At 40.5% G+C, this 13660-nt stretch overlaps 1 protein-coding gene across 3 annotated transcripts in view; it reads left to right on the top strand.

Moving 5' to 3' along the window:
• Window positions 1–10685, top strand: part of LOC130920947 (coiled-coil domain-containing protein 40-like) — a 45584-nt gene extending 34899 nt beyond the window's left edge. For all 3 annotated transcript variants that reach the window (XM_057844512.1, XM_057844510.1, XM_057844511.1), the window contains exons 20-22: window positions 4223–4324; window positions 10429–10497; window positions 10614–10685. In XM_057844512.1, the coding sequence (XP_057700495.1) occupies window positions 4223–4324; window positions 10429–10436 (110 nt within the window). In that variant the 3' untranslated portion in view covers window positions 10437–10497; window positions 10614–10685. The remainder of the gene's footprint in view (window positions 1–4222; window positions 4325–10428; window positions 10498–10613) is intronic.
• Window positions 10686–13660: the final 2975 nt, after the last annotated feature.

Consider the following 13660-nt stretch of genomic DNA (forward strand, 5'->3'; position numbering starts at 1 on the left):
CTTTTGTTGACGTGATGGTGGATCAGGCGGAGGAGGAAAACTATGTGGACTGTGAGCACAGTCCTGCAACTTTTGTAGCACACAGTTAATCATTGCGACCAGTTATGTCCATTTTTTGTTTTTTTTACCTTTGTCACCGAAGACACTTTTGCTACGGTAAAACTCAGTTGTTAATCTTTTCCTTCTGCACCATACTGTTCAGTACAGAGGGCAGGACGGTGGAAGACTGCTTGGTCGGGAGATCAAGGGTTTAATACTGGGTTGTGGCCTTCTTGTTATGGAGTTTGCATTTTCTCCATGTACAAGGGTTTTCTCTCACGACCAAAAACACACATGTAGTTTGTTTGAACACTCCAAATTGTCTGAAGGTGCAAATGAAACAAAAACGAAAACAACGCATCTTGATAAAAGTCTAAACAGCAAATAAAACAGATAAAATCTGAAAACATTAAAAACCCTTAAGAAATAAACCAGGTTACCCTAGAGTGGAGGAAAGGCGAGTCTAAAAAAGTGGCTCTGTAACCGCGATTTAAAATGGCCAAGATTTGTAATGGTGCGGATTTCAGGGGGGAGGCTGTTCCACAACCTGGGGCCAGCAACCGCAAAAAATCGATCACCACACTGTTTAAGTCTCAACCTTGGAACTTGCAGAAGAAGCTGGCCGGTAGAACGAAGAGTCCTGTCAGAGTTACGGAGGGATAAACTCAAGGGTGTAGGTTTGGGCTCAACATTGGTAGGGACGATATAACGGCATAACATGCATGTACACTTTTCAGAAAACTACCGCTTTTGTCCACGAACGTCACAAAAATCGATCAAAACTGAAAAGTTACCAAGGGTTGCTTTAAGACCACATAAACAAAACAAAAATGAAATTGGGTAGAAGGGGGTAAAACTCGGTTCACTATATTTCTCACAGTTTAATTAACGTTAACAGCAGAAAATACATACAAAAGTGGAGGGCACTTCTCTCTAAGCAGCTTCCAACTCGAGTTTTGCAGGTTAGCAAATCCACACAGTTTAATGTTATGCAAACTCCGATGCAGGTTGTTCATCAGTGGTGTGTTCCCCACCTCCATAACATTGATGTCCTTTTATATTACTTATAGTGGCTGCTGACTGAAAAAAAAAACCTTCTAATACCCTCTTCTTTGAAGGGAGAGGATGAGGCGGCATGTTGGCGACGTGTTGTATTTTTTGTCGGGTCATTGTGTGTGTGTGTGGTTAAGTCATCAGCCAATCAAACGTGAGTTTGAGGGGGAAAAATTGACCAGCACATTCAGCAGTGAAAAAGGGGTAAATATAAGTCTGAACATAATGAAAATAATTCACTTAATAATGGTAGGGTCAATTGTATCCTTATAACATATGGAAAGTCATTTTAAATTACCTATATAACTGAACTCATTATAAAATGCAAATCAGGTTGCTTAAAGTTGGTGGGGACAATTTGAGCATCCTGAAAAGTTGGTAGTGTTATGTCCCTACCAGCCCTATGCAAACCTACGCCCTTGGTTAAAATCTCCATCAAATAAGAAGGAGCCTGGCCATCAATAGAATTAAAAGCAAACAGTAAAAGTTTAAAATCAATTCTAAAATGAACTGGAAGCCAGTGGAGCGGCGATAGCCTAGGGCTAATATGTTTACATCTGGGTGTACTGGTTAAAAATCAAGCAGCAGCATTTTGAACAAGTTGCAAATGAGAAATACAGGACTTAGGAAGACCAACATAAAGCGAATTATTTTTTTTGCCTCTTGAATAGTTGTGTGTCCCCCTACGATGGACTGGGAACTACAAGTAGTTTAAGTTCTGGCAATGTGCAAGAAAAGATTTGTCTTCTTTTCCTTACATTCAGTCCTGAAAAGGTGTTTCATGTAGACATGATGTAATTCAAAACAATTCAATTTAAAAGACAAAACGCCGCAGGAAAACCATTTCCTGTCCAAACAGATAAGGGTTATTCGGTCCCTGTACGACCAGTGTCAGAGTTTGGTCCGCATTGCCGGCAGTAAGTCGGATTCGTTCCCGGTGAGGGTTGGACTCCGCCAAGGTTGCCCTTTGTCACCGATTCTGTTCGAAACTTTTATGGACAGAAATTCTAGGCGCAGCCGAAGCGCTGAGAGTGTCCGGTTTGGTGACCTTAGCATTGCATCTCTGCTTTTTGCAGACGATGTGGTGCTGTTGGCTTCATCAAGCCATGACCTCCAACTCTCATTGGAGCAGTTCGCACCCGAGTGTGAAGTGGTTGGGATGAAGATCAGAACCTCCAAATCTGAGACCGTGGCCCTCAGTTGGAAAAGGGTGGTGTGCCCTCTCCGGGTCAGGGATGAAATCCTGCCCCAAGTGGAGGAGCTCAAGTATCTTGGGGTCTTGTTCACGAGTGAGTGTAAGAGAGAGCGGAAGATCAACAGGTGGACCGGTGCAGCATATGCAGTGATGCGGACTCTGCACCGGTCCGTAGTGCTGAAGAAGGAACTCAGCCAGTCTAGATTTACCAGTCGATCTACGTTTCTACTCTCACCTATTGTCACAAGCTGTGGGTCATGACCGAAAGAAAAAGATCGCGGATACAAGTGGCCAAAATGAGTTTCCTCTGCAGGTTGTCCGGGCTCTCCCTTAGAGATAGGGTGAGAAGCTCAGTTATCCTGGAGGGACTCGGTGTCGAGCCGCTACTCCTCCGCCTTGAGAGGAGTCAGTTGAGGTGGCTCGGGCATCTGGTTCGGATATCTCCTAGACAAGGGGTCATGAATTAAAAATCCTCTGGGTCTGAAATTAAAAAATTACAACAATCTCGGGTCCGGAAATATTTTTAATGCTTCTTTTTTTTCCCAAAAATACAAACGTATTTTTACATGGCCATGCTGATAATTACAACATTCAAAAATGTAAATAATATATAAAAGGTGCATAAAACTAAAAAAGTGCTTTAATTGAATCATTAATAGCAACATAAGAGCATGTTCAATACTTTTTTTTTTAATTGTGGATGCTGACAGGGGGACTTGCTTTATTTTTTTGACAGACCTCTTCTTTTTGCTTTCCATGAAGCAAAGTTTCACCAACTGCACTCATACAATCTTTGACAATCGGTGTGTCACTGAAAGACATTTTGTTTTGACCCAATATCCACGCTATTCTGAGGGAGCATTCATTTGTGCATTGCTGTGCAGTGAATGAATGAACCATGAGCCTTGAGGTGCGATCATATTGAGCCCTTAATTCCGCTATTTTTTGAGAATCGATGGCAGAGTTCATGGGGAAACTTTGCGAAAAAGCTGCGTGCTTCGTTTCATAGAGCCTTTTCAAATTGCTGCTCTTTACAAGAGCTACCGTCTCTGAACAGATGAGCCGCCAGGCAAAATGAACAAAAATGTGTTGGTCCACTACTCCTTAAACACTCTGTTTTCTGCATTAATCTTGCGTAGTTTTGAGCACGCCATTTGCCGTACCTTTTTTTGCATCTTCCTCCAACTTCATTCGGCTCAGTATTTGGCTGTCACTCCGCGGAGTCTGGAAAGCGAGTGTGAGACATGCTCTTCTAAAAATAACTTTCAAATGCTTCACTCCCATTGGCTGGCTCACGCACGTCACCGCTAAGGTTTTTGTTTGTTGACCAACTCCGCTCTGCAAACCCGCAGACAAAAATGATTTTTGTTGTTGCAACGTGTATTAGTCGCGACAGCTTGAGATCCGGTCCAGACGGCTTGGGGGTCCGGAACTGGACCGAGGTCCGCGGTTCCGTGACCTCTGTCCTAGACGCCTCCTTGGTGAGGTGGGGATGACTCAGGACACACTGGAGAGACTACGTCTCTTGGCTGGCCTGGGAACGCCTTGGGATCCCACGGGAGGAGCTGGTTGAAGTGGCTTGGGAGAGGGAAGTCTGGGCTTCCCTGCTAAATGCTGCCTACGCGACCCAACCCCTGATTAAGCGTTAGATGATGGATGGGCGTCCTAACAGATGAAGCCTATTTATCTTGTATTTGAAAGATCGCATGTGCACAGTTTGTATATACTAGTTGCTAACCTATTTGCGTTCGCTCTCGCAGTTTCCACCTAAAACCAACATTCCTTACCCCAGCCAAGGGTTTATCCCCACACTTTGGGAAGCTCTCATCTAATATTTCCTGATGTGTGTTTGAGGATATCATTATGCCTTTTAAAAGAAAAAAAGAAAAATACATAAAACAAGTGAAGGTATTGTGTTTGTTTTTCCTGCTCCAGATTATTTCCCAGATGATGATCTTCATGATCAGCATTGTCAGCATGGTGTTCTGTGGCCATCTGGGGAAAACAGAACTTGCAGCTGTATCATTATCAATTGCCGTAAGTACATTTTCTCAAATGACTGTGATTAATACAGGTTATGGAAAATGAATGAATGAATGTCCATGAATGCAACATTTTGACTTTTTTCTATTCAGTTTTGGGAAAATTGCTTCCATGTAGAATCACACACGTAAAAGTAACTTTTAGTGCGCCACTATCTAAAAGTATGGAAATGAACTGCTTAGCTTCAATTCAATTCAATTTATTTGTATTCAATTCAATTTATTTGTATAGCCCTCAATCACAACAGAAGTCTCAAAGGGCTTTACAGAGGCAATATGATACACAATTAGAAATGAAGCAACAAAGATGAATAGATGCAGTTCAAGTCCTGGGTATCCCCTATCCTTAAGACCCTCCATGCCGGCAAGGAAAAACTCCAAAAACTCCAGAGTCTTTGGGAGAAAATGAGAAACCTTGGGGAGTACCACAATCAGGAGAGATCCACTCCCAGGACGGATAGACAGGAAGCCCCAGGACTGCTAATGGGAATTAGCAGGCGAAGTTACAGTCCGTAAAGGTGCAGTGGAGTAAAGGAACAAAAAGAGGTCCATCTAGCCAGATGAGATGGGGGTAGCAACGAGGACGTCCATCCAGCCAGGGGTTCGGACAGTCAGGAGGCTGCAGCTGAAAAATAGCCCCTCCCCAGAGGGGAGGGGGAAAGGGGACACCGGGTGACTAGTGATGAAGAGACTAGACAACTAGATATTAACATTGGAAAATAGAAATAAAGTAAGACAAGTGGTAGGTAGAGTAATAAAAGGAGTAAGGAGCTTCAAGAAAGTCAAAACAGAAAATCAAACAAAAGCAGTCCATTATTAATGTATATGCACAAGAAGAAAGAACAAACAGAATGGGAACAACTCACAATAAAGTTTTCCTTCAGAGCGAAAATAACTACAACAAAAACTAGAATATAGCTTTCACCAACTTGTTATCTAAACGCTACATGGAACAAAATGAAAAAATACATTTTTAAAAATCTAGCTTCCTCTACTACCAAAATAAAAAGAGGGCAAATCAGAAAATGCTTTTGGGGGATCGATATAGTTTCAGCAAAATAAAAAAAAACTGGTTAAATCTAGCTCATTGCATACACACAAATGGTTAACCTCTCATTAAAAAAAACATGCATCGTAAATTAATACTTTCCAAGCTATGCCACTGTATTGTTACCTTTCAGAGCATTACAAATAAGTGAATTTTCCAAGAATTGCAGATATACATACATCTGAAATGTCTTAATTTCTGTCTTGTGTTTTACGCATCAACAAATGCTATGTTTGTCAAAGTTACAGTGCCCTCCATAATTATTGGCACCCCTGAAAAAGATATGTTTTTTAGCTTCTAATAATTTTTGTTTTATTCAAATAATATGGGACCTTAATGCAGTGCTTCTCAATTATTTTCTGTTACGCCCCCCCCAAGCAAGACGTAAATGTTTCGCGCCCCCCCAAACTATCTGCCGCCACTGTAAATAGTATCATTTGTCTATAAAATTACTATCATAAATACGCATCTGCCTAACACTGTGTCCTTTTTTTCTAATAAAGAAAAAAAGTAACATAGATCAACTTATAATAAAGTATAACTTTATTAACGTTGTTTTGTTTGTAACAAAGACTTGACGAGCATCAATTTGCCTGAATTAAAAAAAAAAAAAAAGTCAACGTTCAAACTGTAAAAATACACTCAAGGTACATTTTTGACCATTTGATACAGAAAAATTAAATGTAATAAAATCAGTAAATAATAACAAATTCGAATTGATTAGAAACATTCACTCATGAGGACAATATGCCAAAAAATTTGACCGAAAAAAACAAAAGTGAATAAAAGAAAAAAAAAAGAATGTCCTTGGACAGAAGGACAGTTTTTATTTTTGTTGCTCACACTCAGTATTACCTCCTTTGCAATGGTGTGGAGTTATTTTGCAATGAGCATGCGATCAATGCTCACTGGTTTACTGATATAACACTGACAAAGCAGGACGACTGTTGGCAATATTCGGCACGTTTTCGCTGAAAAACAATCAAGCGGCTTATCAATGAGATTGGGGTCGAATGTCTTTAAGTGGCGTCTTAATTGATTTGGCTTCTGGCTGTCCGCTATAAATATTTTTGGACACAGTAAACAGTGGTCTTTCCTCATCACACACTGTATTAAAAGTCAAAGCTAAAAGGAAACGGCACGAAAAAGGCGCATTCTCGGCGGCCGAGGTAGAACCGTAGGTGAGGGCGGTCGACGTGACGATCCCAAGCCGAAAATGGCACTTCTCGGGCGGCGACGTGAGAACCCGACAAGACCGTGGGTCGCTGCGTGAGTGAGTCCGGTCGGAAAACGGCTTTCGAAAACGGCGGCGGCGCACTGCTCTTCATATCTGTTTTCTGTGTGCTGACTCCTGAGTGCTCTTCCTTAGTTCAAAAATACTGAACGCACTCTGTAAATGAGAGCGCCACTGCCACCAACTGAGTGGATGTGCAAGTACACGTTATTCCAGTACGGCCAAAAAAAAAGAAAAAAAGCATGTTCCCCGAGGACACATGCGCCCCCCCGGCATCGCTCTGCGTCCCCCCCCAGGGGGGCGCGCCCCACTATTTGAGAAGTACTGCCTTAATGGAAGAAAAAAGAGAGAAAAATCCAGCCTTCAATACAAGTGCATTCATTCAGTGGGGAAAAAAATCCCACATAAAGGAAAAATTATTTGACATCTTAAAATGTGTGTCACAATTATTAGCACCCCTGGTGTTAATACTTTGTACAACCCCCTTTTGCCAACAAAACAAGGTCTGGGGACTGAGATGGCCATGAGAGGAGCTTTATCTTGTGTCTGGTGAACCATTTCTGTGTAGATTTGGCAGTATGTTTAGGGTCATTGTCTTGCTGAAAGACCCAGTGACGACCCATCTTCAGCTTTCGGGCAGAGGGCAACAGATTTTGATTTGAAATGTCCTGGTATTTCAAAGCATTCATGATGCCATGCACCCTAACAAGGTTCCCAGGGCCTTTGAAAGCGAAACAGCCCCAGAGCATCACTGACCCACCCCTATACTTCACAGTGGATATGAGGTGCTTTTCAGCATGCGCATCTTTCGTGGCACGCCAGACCCACTTAGAGTGTTTGTTGCCAAAAAGCTCAATCTTGGTTTCATCTGACCAAAGCACACGGTCCCAGTTGAAGCCTGGGACCGTGTGTACAGTATTTTTGTGTGAGACCAAGATTGAGTCTAATCTTTCTTTTGGTGGGTCCCATGTTTATATAGCAAAAGAACAGAATTTTCTGTGGGCCTCGCAAAATCAGTCAAAATCCAGTAAAACGGCCGGGAGTGAAGGGCCTTGCTCCAGGGAAAATGGCTGGGAGTGAATGAGTTAAAGTGGCGTTGTAATGGTTTATTTTGAAAGTGTTTGTATTTAGTTTTATTGATTTGGGTGGATACACTGCCCTCTAGTCTACCTCATTTCACATGGCTGAATCCAGCTCTTCCATGTTAAGACCAACATAAACTAAGTTTTTGTTTGAGCTTATGTTTTTTTTTTAAAGCATTCGTAATTTAGTTTATCGGTATATTTAGCCGTTTTTTGTGGGAATATGTGTCTGAGGCATTTGTTAAGAGCATTGTAAGTGTTTTAGCATTTAAGCTATTTAGCATTTAAGCCTACTATATATATATATATATATATATATATATATATATATATATATACATACATACATACATACATACATACATACATACACATATATATATATATATATATATATATATATACATATACATATACATATATAAAGTACAATATTTTTCAGATTATAAAGCGCATCGGAAATATAAAGCACACCATAATTTTCATAAATAAGGCGTACCTGATTTTAAGGTGCATTGGTGCATCAATTTACTGCATTTGTAATTTGTTCCTTATCTTTTAACATTCTAATTGTTGTTTTATTTAATTGTTTGTTTTATTGTTTTATTAATGACTTTGATGAATGTTGACTGGAGTAGTATAATACAGTTATGATCCAACAAAATAGGTTTGAGGTCATTGAGCACAACCAAAATTGATACATTAGACTGGATTATAGACAAGCTTCCTGAGCGAAAATTTGGCGGCGCAATCTTTTCTGATACAGATTTCCGGTTTAAACAAAACACCATGAACTGCGGTTGAAGTATACAAAGTTTTAAACTGCCAAATCAAAGCAGAGGAACCCACGGAATCTCCAAAAATGGATCACGGCAACGTAAATAACACTCCGGGATTTTCTGTGCTGCTCGTGGTTGTGTGAACTCCTGGAAACGCCTAAATATATGCTTGGAAGTGGAATGTTTTGAACAGCGCCCAGCTTCAAAGTGTCACTGTGGAGCTACCTCGCCATACGCCTTAAATTGAAACCCGCAGCAGATTAGGGATTTGGCTCGCAGGTTTAACCCTAAAGGATCCACCTAAAAGATTGCGTGTTTGTTCTCGTCACTTCGGTGATCGTTCTTGGACAAAATTCTAACAATTTGTGCAGCGTGTGTTAACATGTAGCACTGATTAGGTGTTATGGAGGCCCAGGATGCTTCGATAGTGGTCTTAAGCTCATCCACAGTGTTGGGTCTGGTGACTCTCAACTTCCTATTCACAATATCCCACAGATTCTCTATGGGGTTCAGGTCAGGAGAGTTGGCAGGCCATTTGAGCACAACAATGCCATGGTCAGTAAACCAGTGGTTTTGGCACTGTGAGCAGGTGACAGGTCGTGCTGAAAAATGAAATCTCCATCTCCATAAAGCTTTTCAGCAGATGGAAGCATGTAGTTCTCCAAAATCTCTTGATAGCTAGCTGCATTGACCCTGCCCTTTTGTAAAAAAACAGTAGACCAACACCAGCAGCTGATATGGCACCCCAGACCATCACTGACTGTGGGTACTTGACACTGGACTTCAGGCATTTTGGCATTTCTTTCTCCGCAGTCTTCCTCCAAACTCTGGCACTTTGATATCCGAATGACATGCAAAATTTGCTTTCATCTGAAAAAAGTACTTTGGACCACTGAGCAACAGTCCAGTGCTGCTTCCCTGTAGCCCAGTTAGGCGCTTCGGCCGCTGTTTCACACGCGCCTGTGCACGGTGGCTCTGGATGTTTCTATTCCAGACTCAGTCCACTGTTTCTGCAAGTCCCCCAAAGTCTGGACTTGGCCCTTCCCCAGATTCTTTCACAAGGTGCAGTCACCTCTTCTGGTTGTGCCGCACTTCCTGCCGCACTTTTTCCTTCCCACAGACTTCCCACTGAGGTGCCTTGATACAGCACCCTGGGAACAGCCTATTCGCTCAGAAATTTCTTTCTGTGTCTTAGCCTCTTGCCCTAGGGCGTCAATGATGGCCTTCTTGACAGCAGTCAGCTCGGCAGTCTTGTCCATGATTGCGGTTTTGAGTAATGAACCAGGCTGGGAGTTTTTAAAAGCCTCAGGAATCTTTCGCAGGGGTTTGAGTTAATTCGTTGATTCAGATGATTTAGGTTAGTAGCTTCTTTAGAGTACCTTTTCATGATATGCTATTTTTTTTAGATAGGGATTTTTGGTTTTTCTTGACTTTCTTGCCAAAATCATCAATAGTAAAACAATAAAAGGCTTGAACTACTTCGGTTGTGTGTAATGAATCTAAAATATATGAAAGTGTAATGTTCATCAGTACATTACAGAAAATAATTAACTTTATCACAATATGCTAATTTTTTGAGAAGGACAAGTATTTTGGTTGTGGGGACTCAACCATTTCTCCATGTTGTCCTCCCATGTTGTGATGATGGCAGATGGATGTGGCATTTTCAAATGGTCTTTTTTGAGCAATTTTGATTAGTAATGCCACTCCAGCTCCACTGTTGTTTTAGTTGGAGAAAGTGTAAAACAGAAGTCACGAGCAGAAATGCGGAAGTACCTCGGAAACTTTTCTATAAGGTGCACTATGAATTTGGAGGGAAATATAACCATTTTAAGTGCGTCTTATAGTCTGAAAAATATGATAATCCTCTCGCCTAGATAATTGGGACACATGTTCAAAGACATTCTACCACAATACCTTTTCTGTGTGCTACATTGACGGTCTCTTTAATTACAGGTGGTTAATGTGACTGGTCTTTCCATTGGGACTGGCTTGTCGTCAACATGTGATACCCTCATATCTCAGGCAGGGAAGTGCACTTTCAAACAGTGCAAAATTATCACTTTCATGTATCCCTGTTGTAAATGTCTGTGTTGTTTTGGAGTTTCCTGACATTCTTTATTTGCTTCTGGCTTGTGTAGACCTATGGGAGCGGAAACCTGAAGCGTGTAGGGGTGATCCTTCAGAGGGCTGTTCTTATATTACTGCTGGCTTGTTTTCCTTGCTGGGCTGTTCTCATCAACACTGAACCTCTTTTAATCGTGGCCAAACAGGGCTTTGAGGTTGCCAGGTAAATTATTATTACCTATAACCAGTGTTGTTAATCTTACTGAAAAAAAGTAATTAATTATAGTTACAAATTACTTCTCCCAAAAAGTAATTGCGTTAGTAACTCAATTACTTGAATGTAAGAGTAATTAGTTACTTGGCAAAGTAATTGGTGATAATTACTTTTTTTTTTCCCCCTCAAAAAAAAAAACACAAAAAAAAAAAAAAACATTGGCCACACTATGTGAAGTTTTTTGTGAAGGTTTTTGGTACAATTGGCCCGAGCCCAATTCTTTACCCTAATTTACCCTTTACCCTGAATCAACTGTTAAAAGTTGTTAAAATTGCTCCCATTATTGCATTTGTTCCCTTCTCTCTACTTTCGACATATGAAAGTTTTAAAACTGTTTCATCATTTAAAGATAGATTCAAGTCAAGATTTTGCTGATTTAGAAGTATTTTAGATAAAAAGTCACTTAGATTCGCTAGGAAGGTTCTCTACAACAGAGCCGTCCTAAAAAGTCTACTGCTTTAAGATGGCGGCTGTCTACTAACGCATTTAGTGCCATGCAGTGTTGTTAATTTTACTTTAAAAAAGTAATTAATTACAGTTACAAATTACTTCTCCCAAAAAGTAATTGCTTTAGTAACTCAGTTACCTGAATGTAAGAGTAATTAGTTACTTGGCAAAGTAACTAGTGATATATTTTTTTTTCTCCCCCCCAAAAAAAAAAACAGGTCACACAATGTGAAGCTTAAAGGGCTTGGGGGACAATTGGCCCAAGCCCAATTCTTTACCCTCCACTTAACTAGACACAAGGGTATTGCGATAACTAGCTAGTAACCTTTGCTATGTGTGGAAGTCATTTAAAGTTGTGAATCAATAGTTAAAGTTGTTAAAATTTCTCCCGTTATTGCATTAGTTCCCTTCTGTCTACTTTAAACATGTGTAAGTTTTTAAATTGTTTCATCATTTAAAGATAGATTTAAGTTAAGATTTTGCCGATTTAGGAACATTTTAGATAAAAAAAAAATGACTTAGGTTCGCTAGGAAGGATCTCTACATCAGGGCCTTCCTGAGAGGTCTACTGCTTTAAGATGGCGGCTGTTTACAAACGCATGTAGTCCTTAAAACATGTTGGCAATGCAGCAGTGTCTGTCATATGCATCTAGATCTATAATATGATATCTACCGTGTCATGTGGGCGTAGTTTGTCGGCTATGGCTGCAGTCAGGTATTATTGGAGCCATCTAGCATCGCGGTTGCAACGGCGTCTTCCCCACTCCTGCTCTGCTCTCGTCCCCGTGAGTCCGTTTCTCTCAGACTTTTTTTTATTCAACCAACTTAGTATCTATCGCGTAGTAACGCACGCCTTTCCCGCCTCAGTAACGGTAACGGCGTTGCCAAGATGAGAAAAGTAATTAATTAGATTACTCATTACTGAAAAAAATAACGCCGTTAGTAACGCCGTTATATTGTAACGCCGTTATTAACAACACTGCCTATAACATCTTGGACACAACATTTTTGTTTAAGAAGTTATTCCTTATATACTGCTGTTATAGTAATATTAATAATTATTATTATTACCTCTACTACTAGTAGTACTACTTCAATACAAAACTTCTGTTTGGAAAAAAAGAAGAAAAAAACAATGTACTGTACATGCTGATGTGTACAGCAGTGTTGTTAATAACGGCGTTAGAGTATAACGTTGTTACTAACAGTGTTTTTTTTGTGTGTGTGTCAGTAGTGTGTAATCTAAATAATTACTTTTCCCATCTTTGCAACGCCGTTACTGAAGATGTGAAGGCGTGCGTTACTACAATTTAGTTGAATGACAAGAGATGTCTGAGACACGGAGAAAGCAGAGCCTGACAGGGGAGGAGGGGAAGGGTGTTGTGACGCCGTTGCAAACGCAATGCTAGGTGGCTCGAAGTGTTAGCATAGCATTCGCGTTCTCGCTAGCAGTAGCATTTAGCGTGGCGAGCATCATCTTAAACGCTCAGGCAACTTTCTTTTTTTTTTTTTTTTTCCACACAGTTTGTGGCATTCAGGTGGGTACAATTAATTAAAAATAAATGGACTTTTTCTGTTCAGTATACATTATCATCACCAAGTGGGTGTGGTCCTTGTAGATGCTTCCAGGGCTTGATTTGTAAATCATAAGGTGCCTGAACGCAAAGTACATATGACAGCGCTGCGATGACGAGACGGGCACAGTCCCGGAACATACGCAGAAAATGGTGCTGAAAACAACACGCAAATGCCCACTTGCCATACTGTGGGACTTCTCTTGTTTTCATTCTTTTCTTTGTGCTTTTCTGACCCGTTTTGAACCATCTACCTTTAAAAAAAATAAAATAAAATAGATAAATAAAAAAACAGTAAATGCGACTGTCTTTTTAGCATGTTGAAATACCGTTTGATCTTGGCTGCTTGCTCCCCAGTTGTCGCAAATTTCAAAAGTTTTTTTTTTTTTTTTTTAAATCGTCAGGGCCTTGATTTGCTTTTCAGTGCATCAACAAATCTCCGACTCTTTCAAATGATGTTAAATTTTTATAAACAACATGCAATTCTTGGGATTTGTTTTGTAAATTAATTTATGCATTTCATTATTTTATTTTATACTGTAATGTCCGTAACTAAGTGTAACATTCTGACATAATGTTTTCCGAGGTACCCTAAAGTGCTGGTGTTTTGGTCACATGATGCGGGAGAGATCGATAGAGAGGCACAGCCTGCTGAGAGCCACAAATCATGTTCGTGCTGCTAGCTCCATGTATTAAAAAAGAAACAAAGTTGTCAGCATGTCGTGTGTTCGATACCTTTGTCAACAAAAAGCTCAAAACAAGACACTATGCACAGTCCCTTTAAGAGACGCTGGGACTGGAGAGCTGTGAGTTATAGGAAGTGAGG

This window comes from Corythoichthys intestinalis, chromosome 8, assembly GCF_030265065.1.
Source record: "Corythoichthys intestinalis isolate RoL2023-P3 chromosome 8, ASM3026506v1, whole genome shotgun sequence".
Classification (NCBI taxonomy): Eukaryota; Metazoa; Chordata; class Actinopteri; order Syngnathiformes; family Syngnathidae; genus Corythoichthys; species Corythoichthys intestinalis.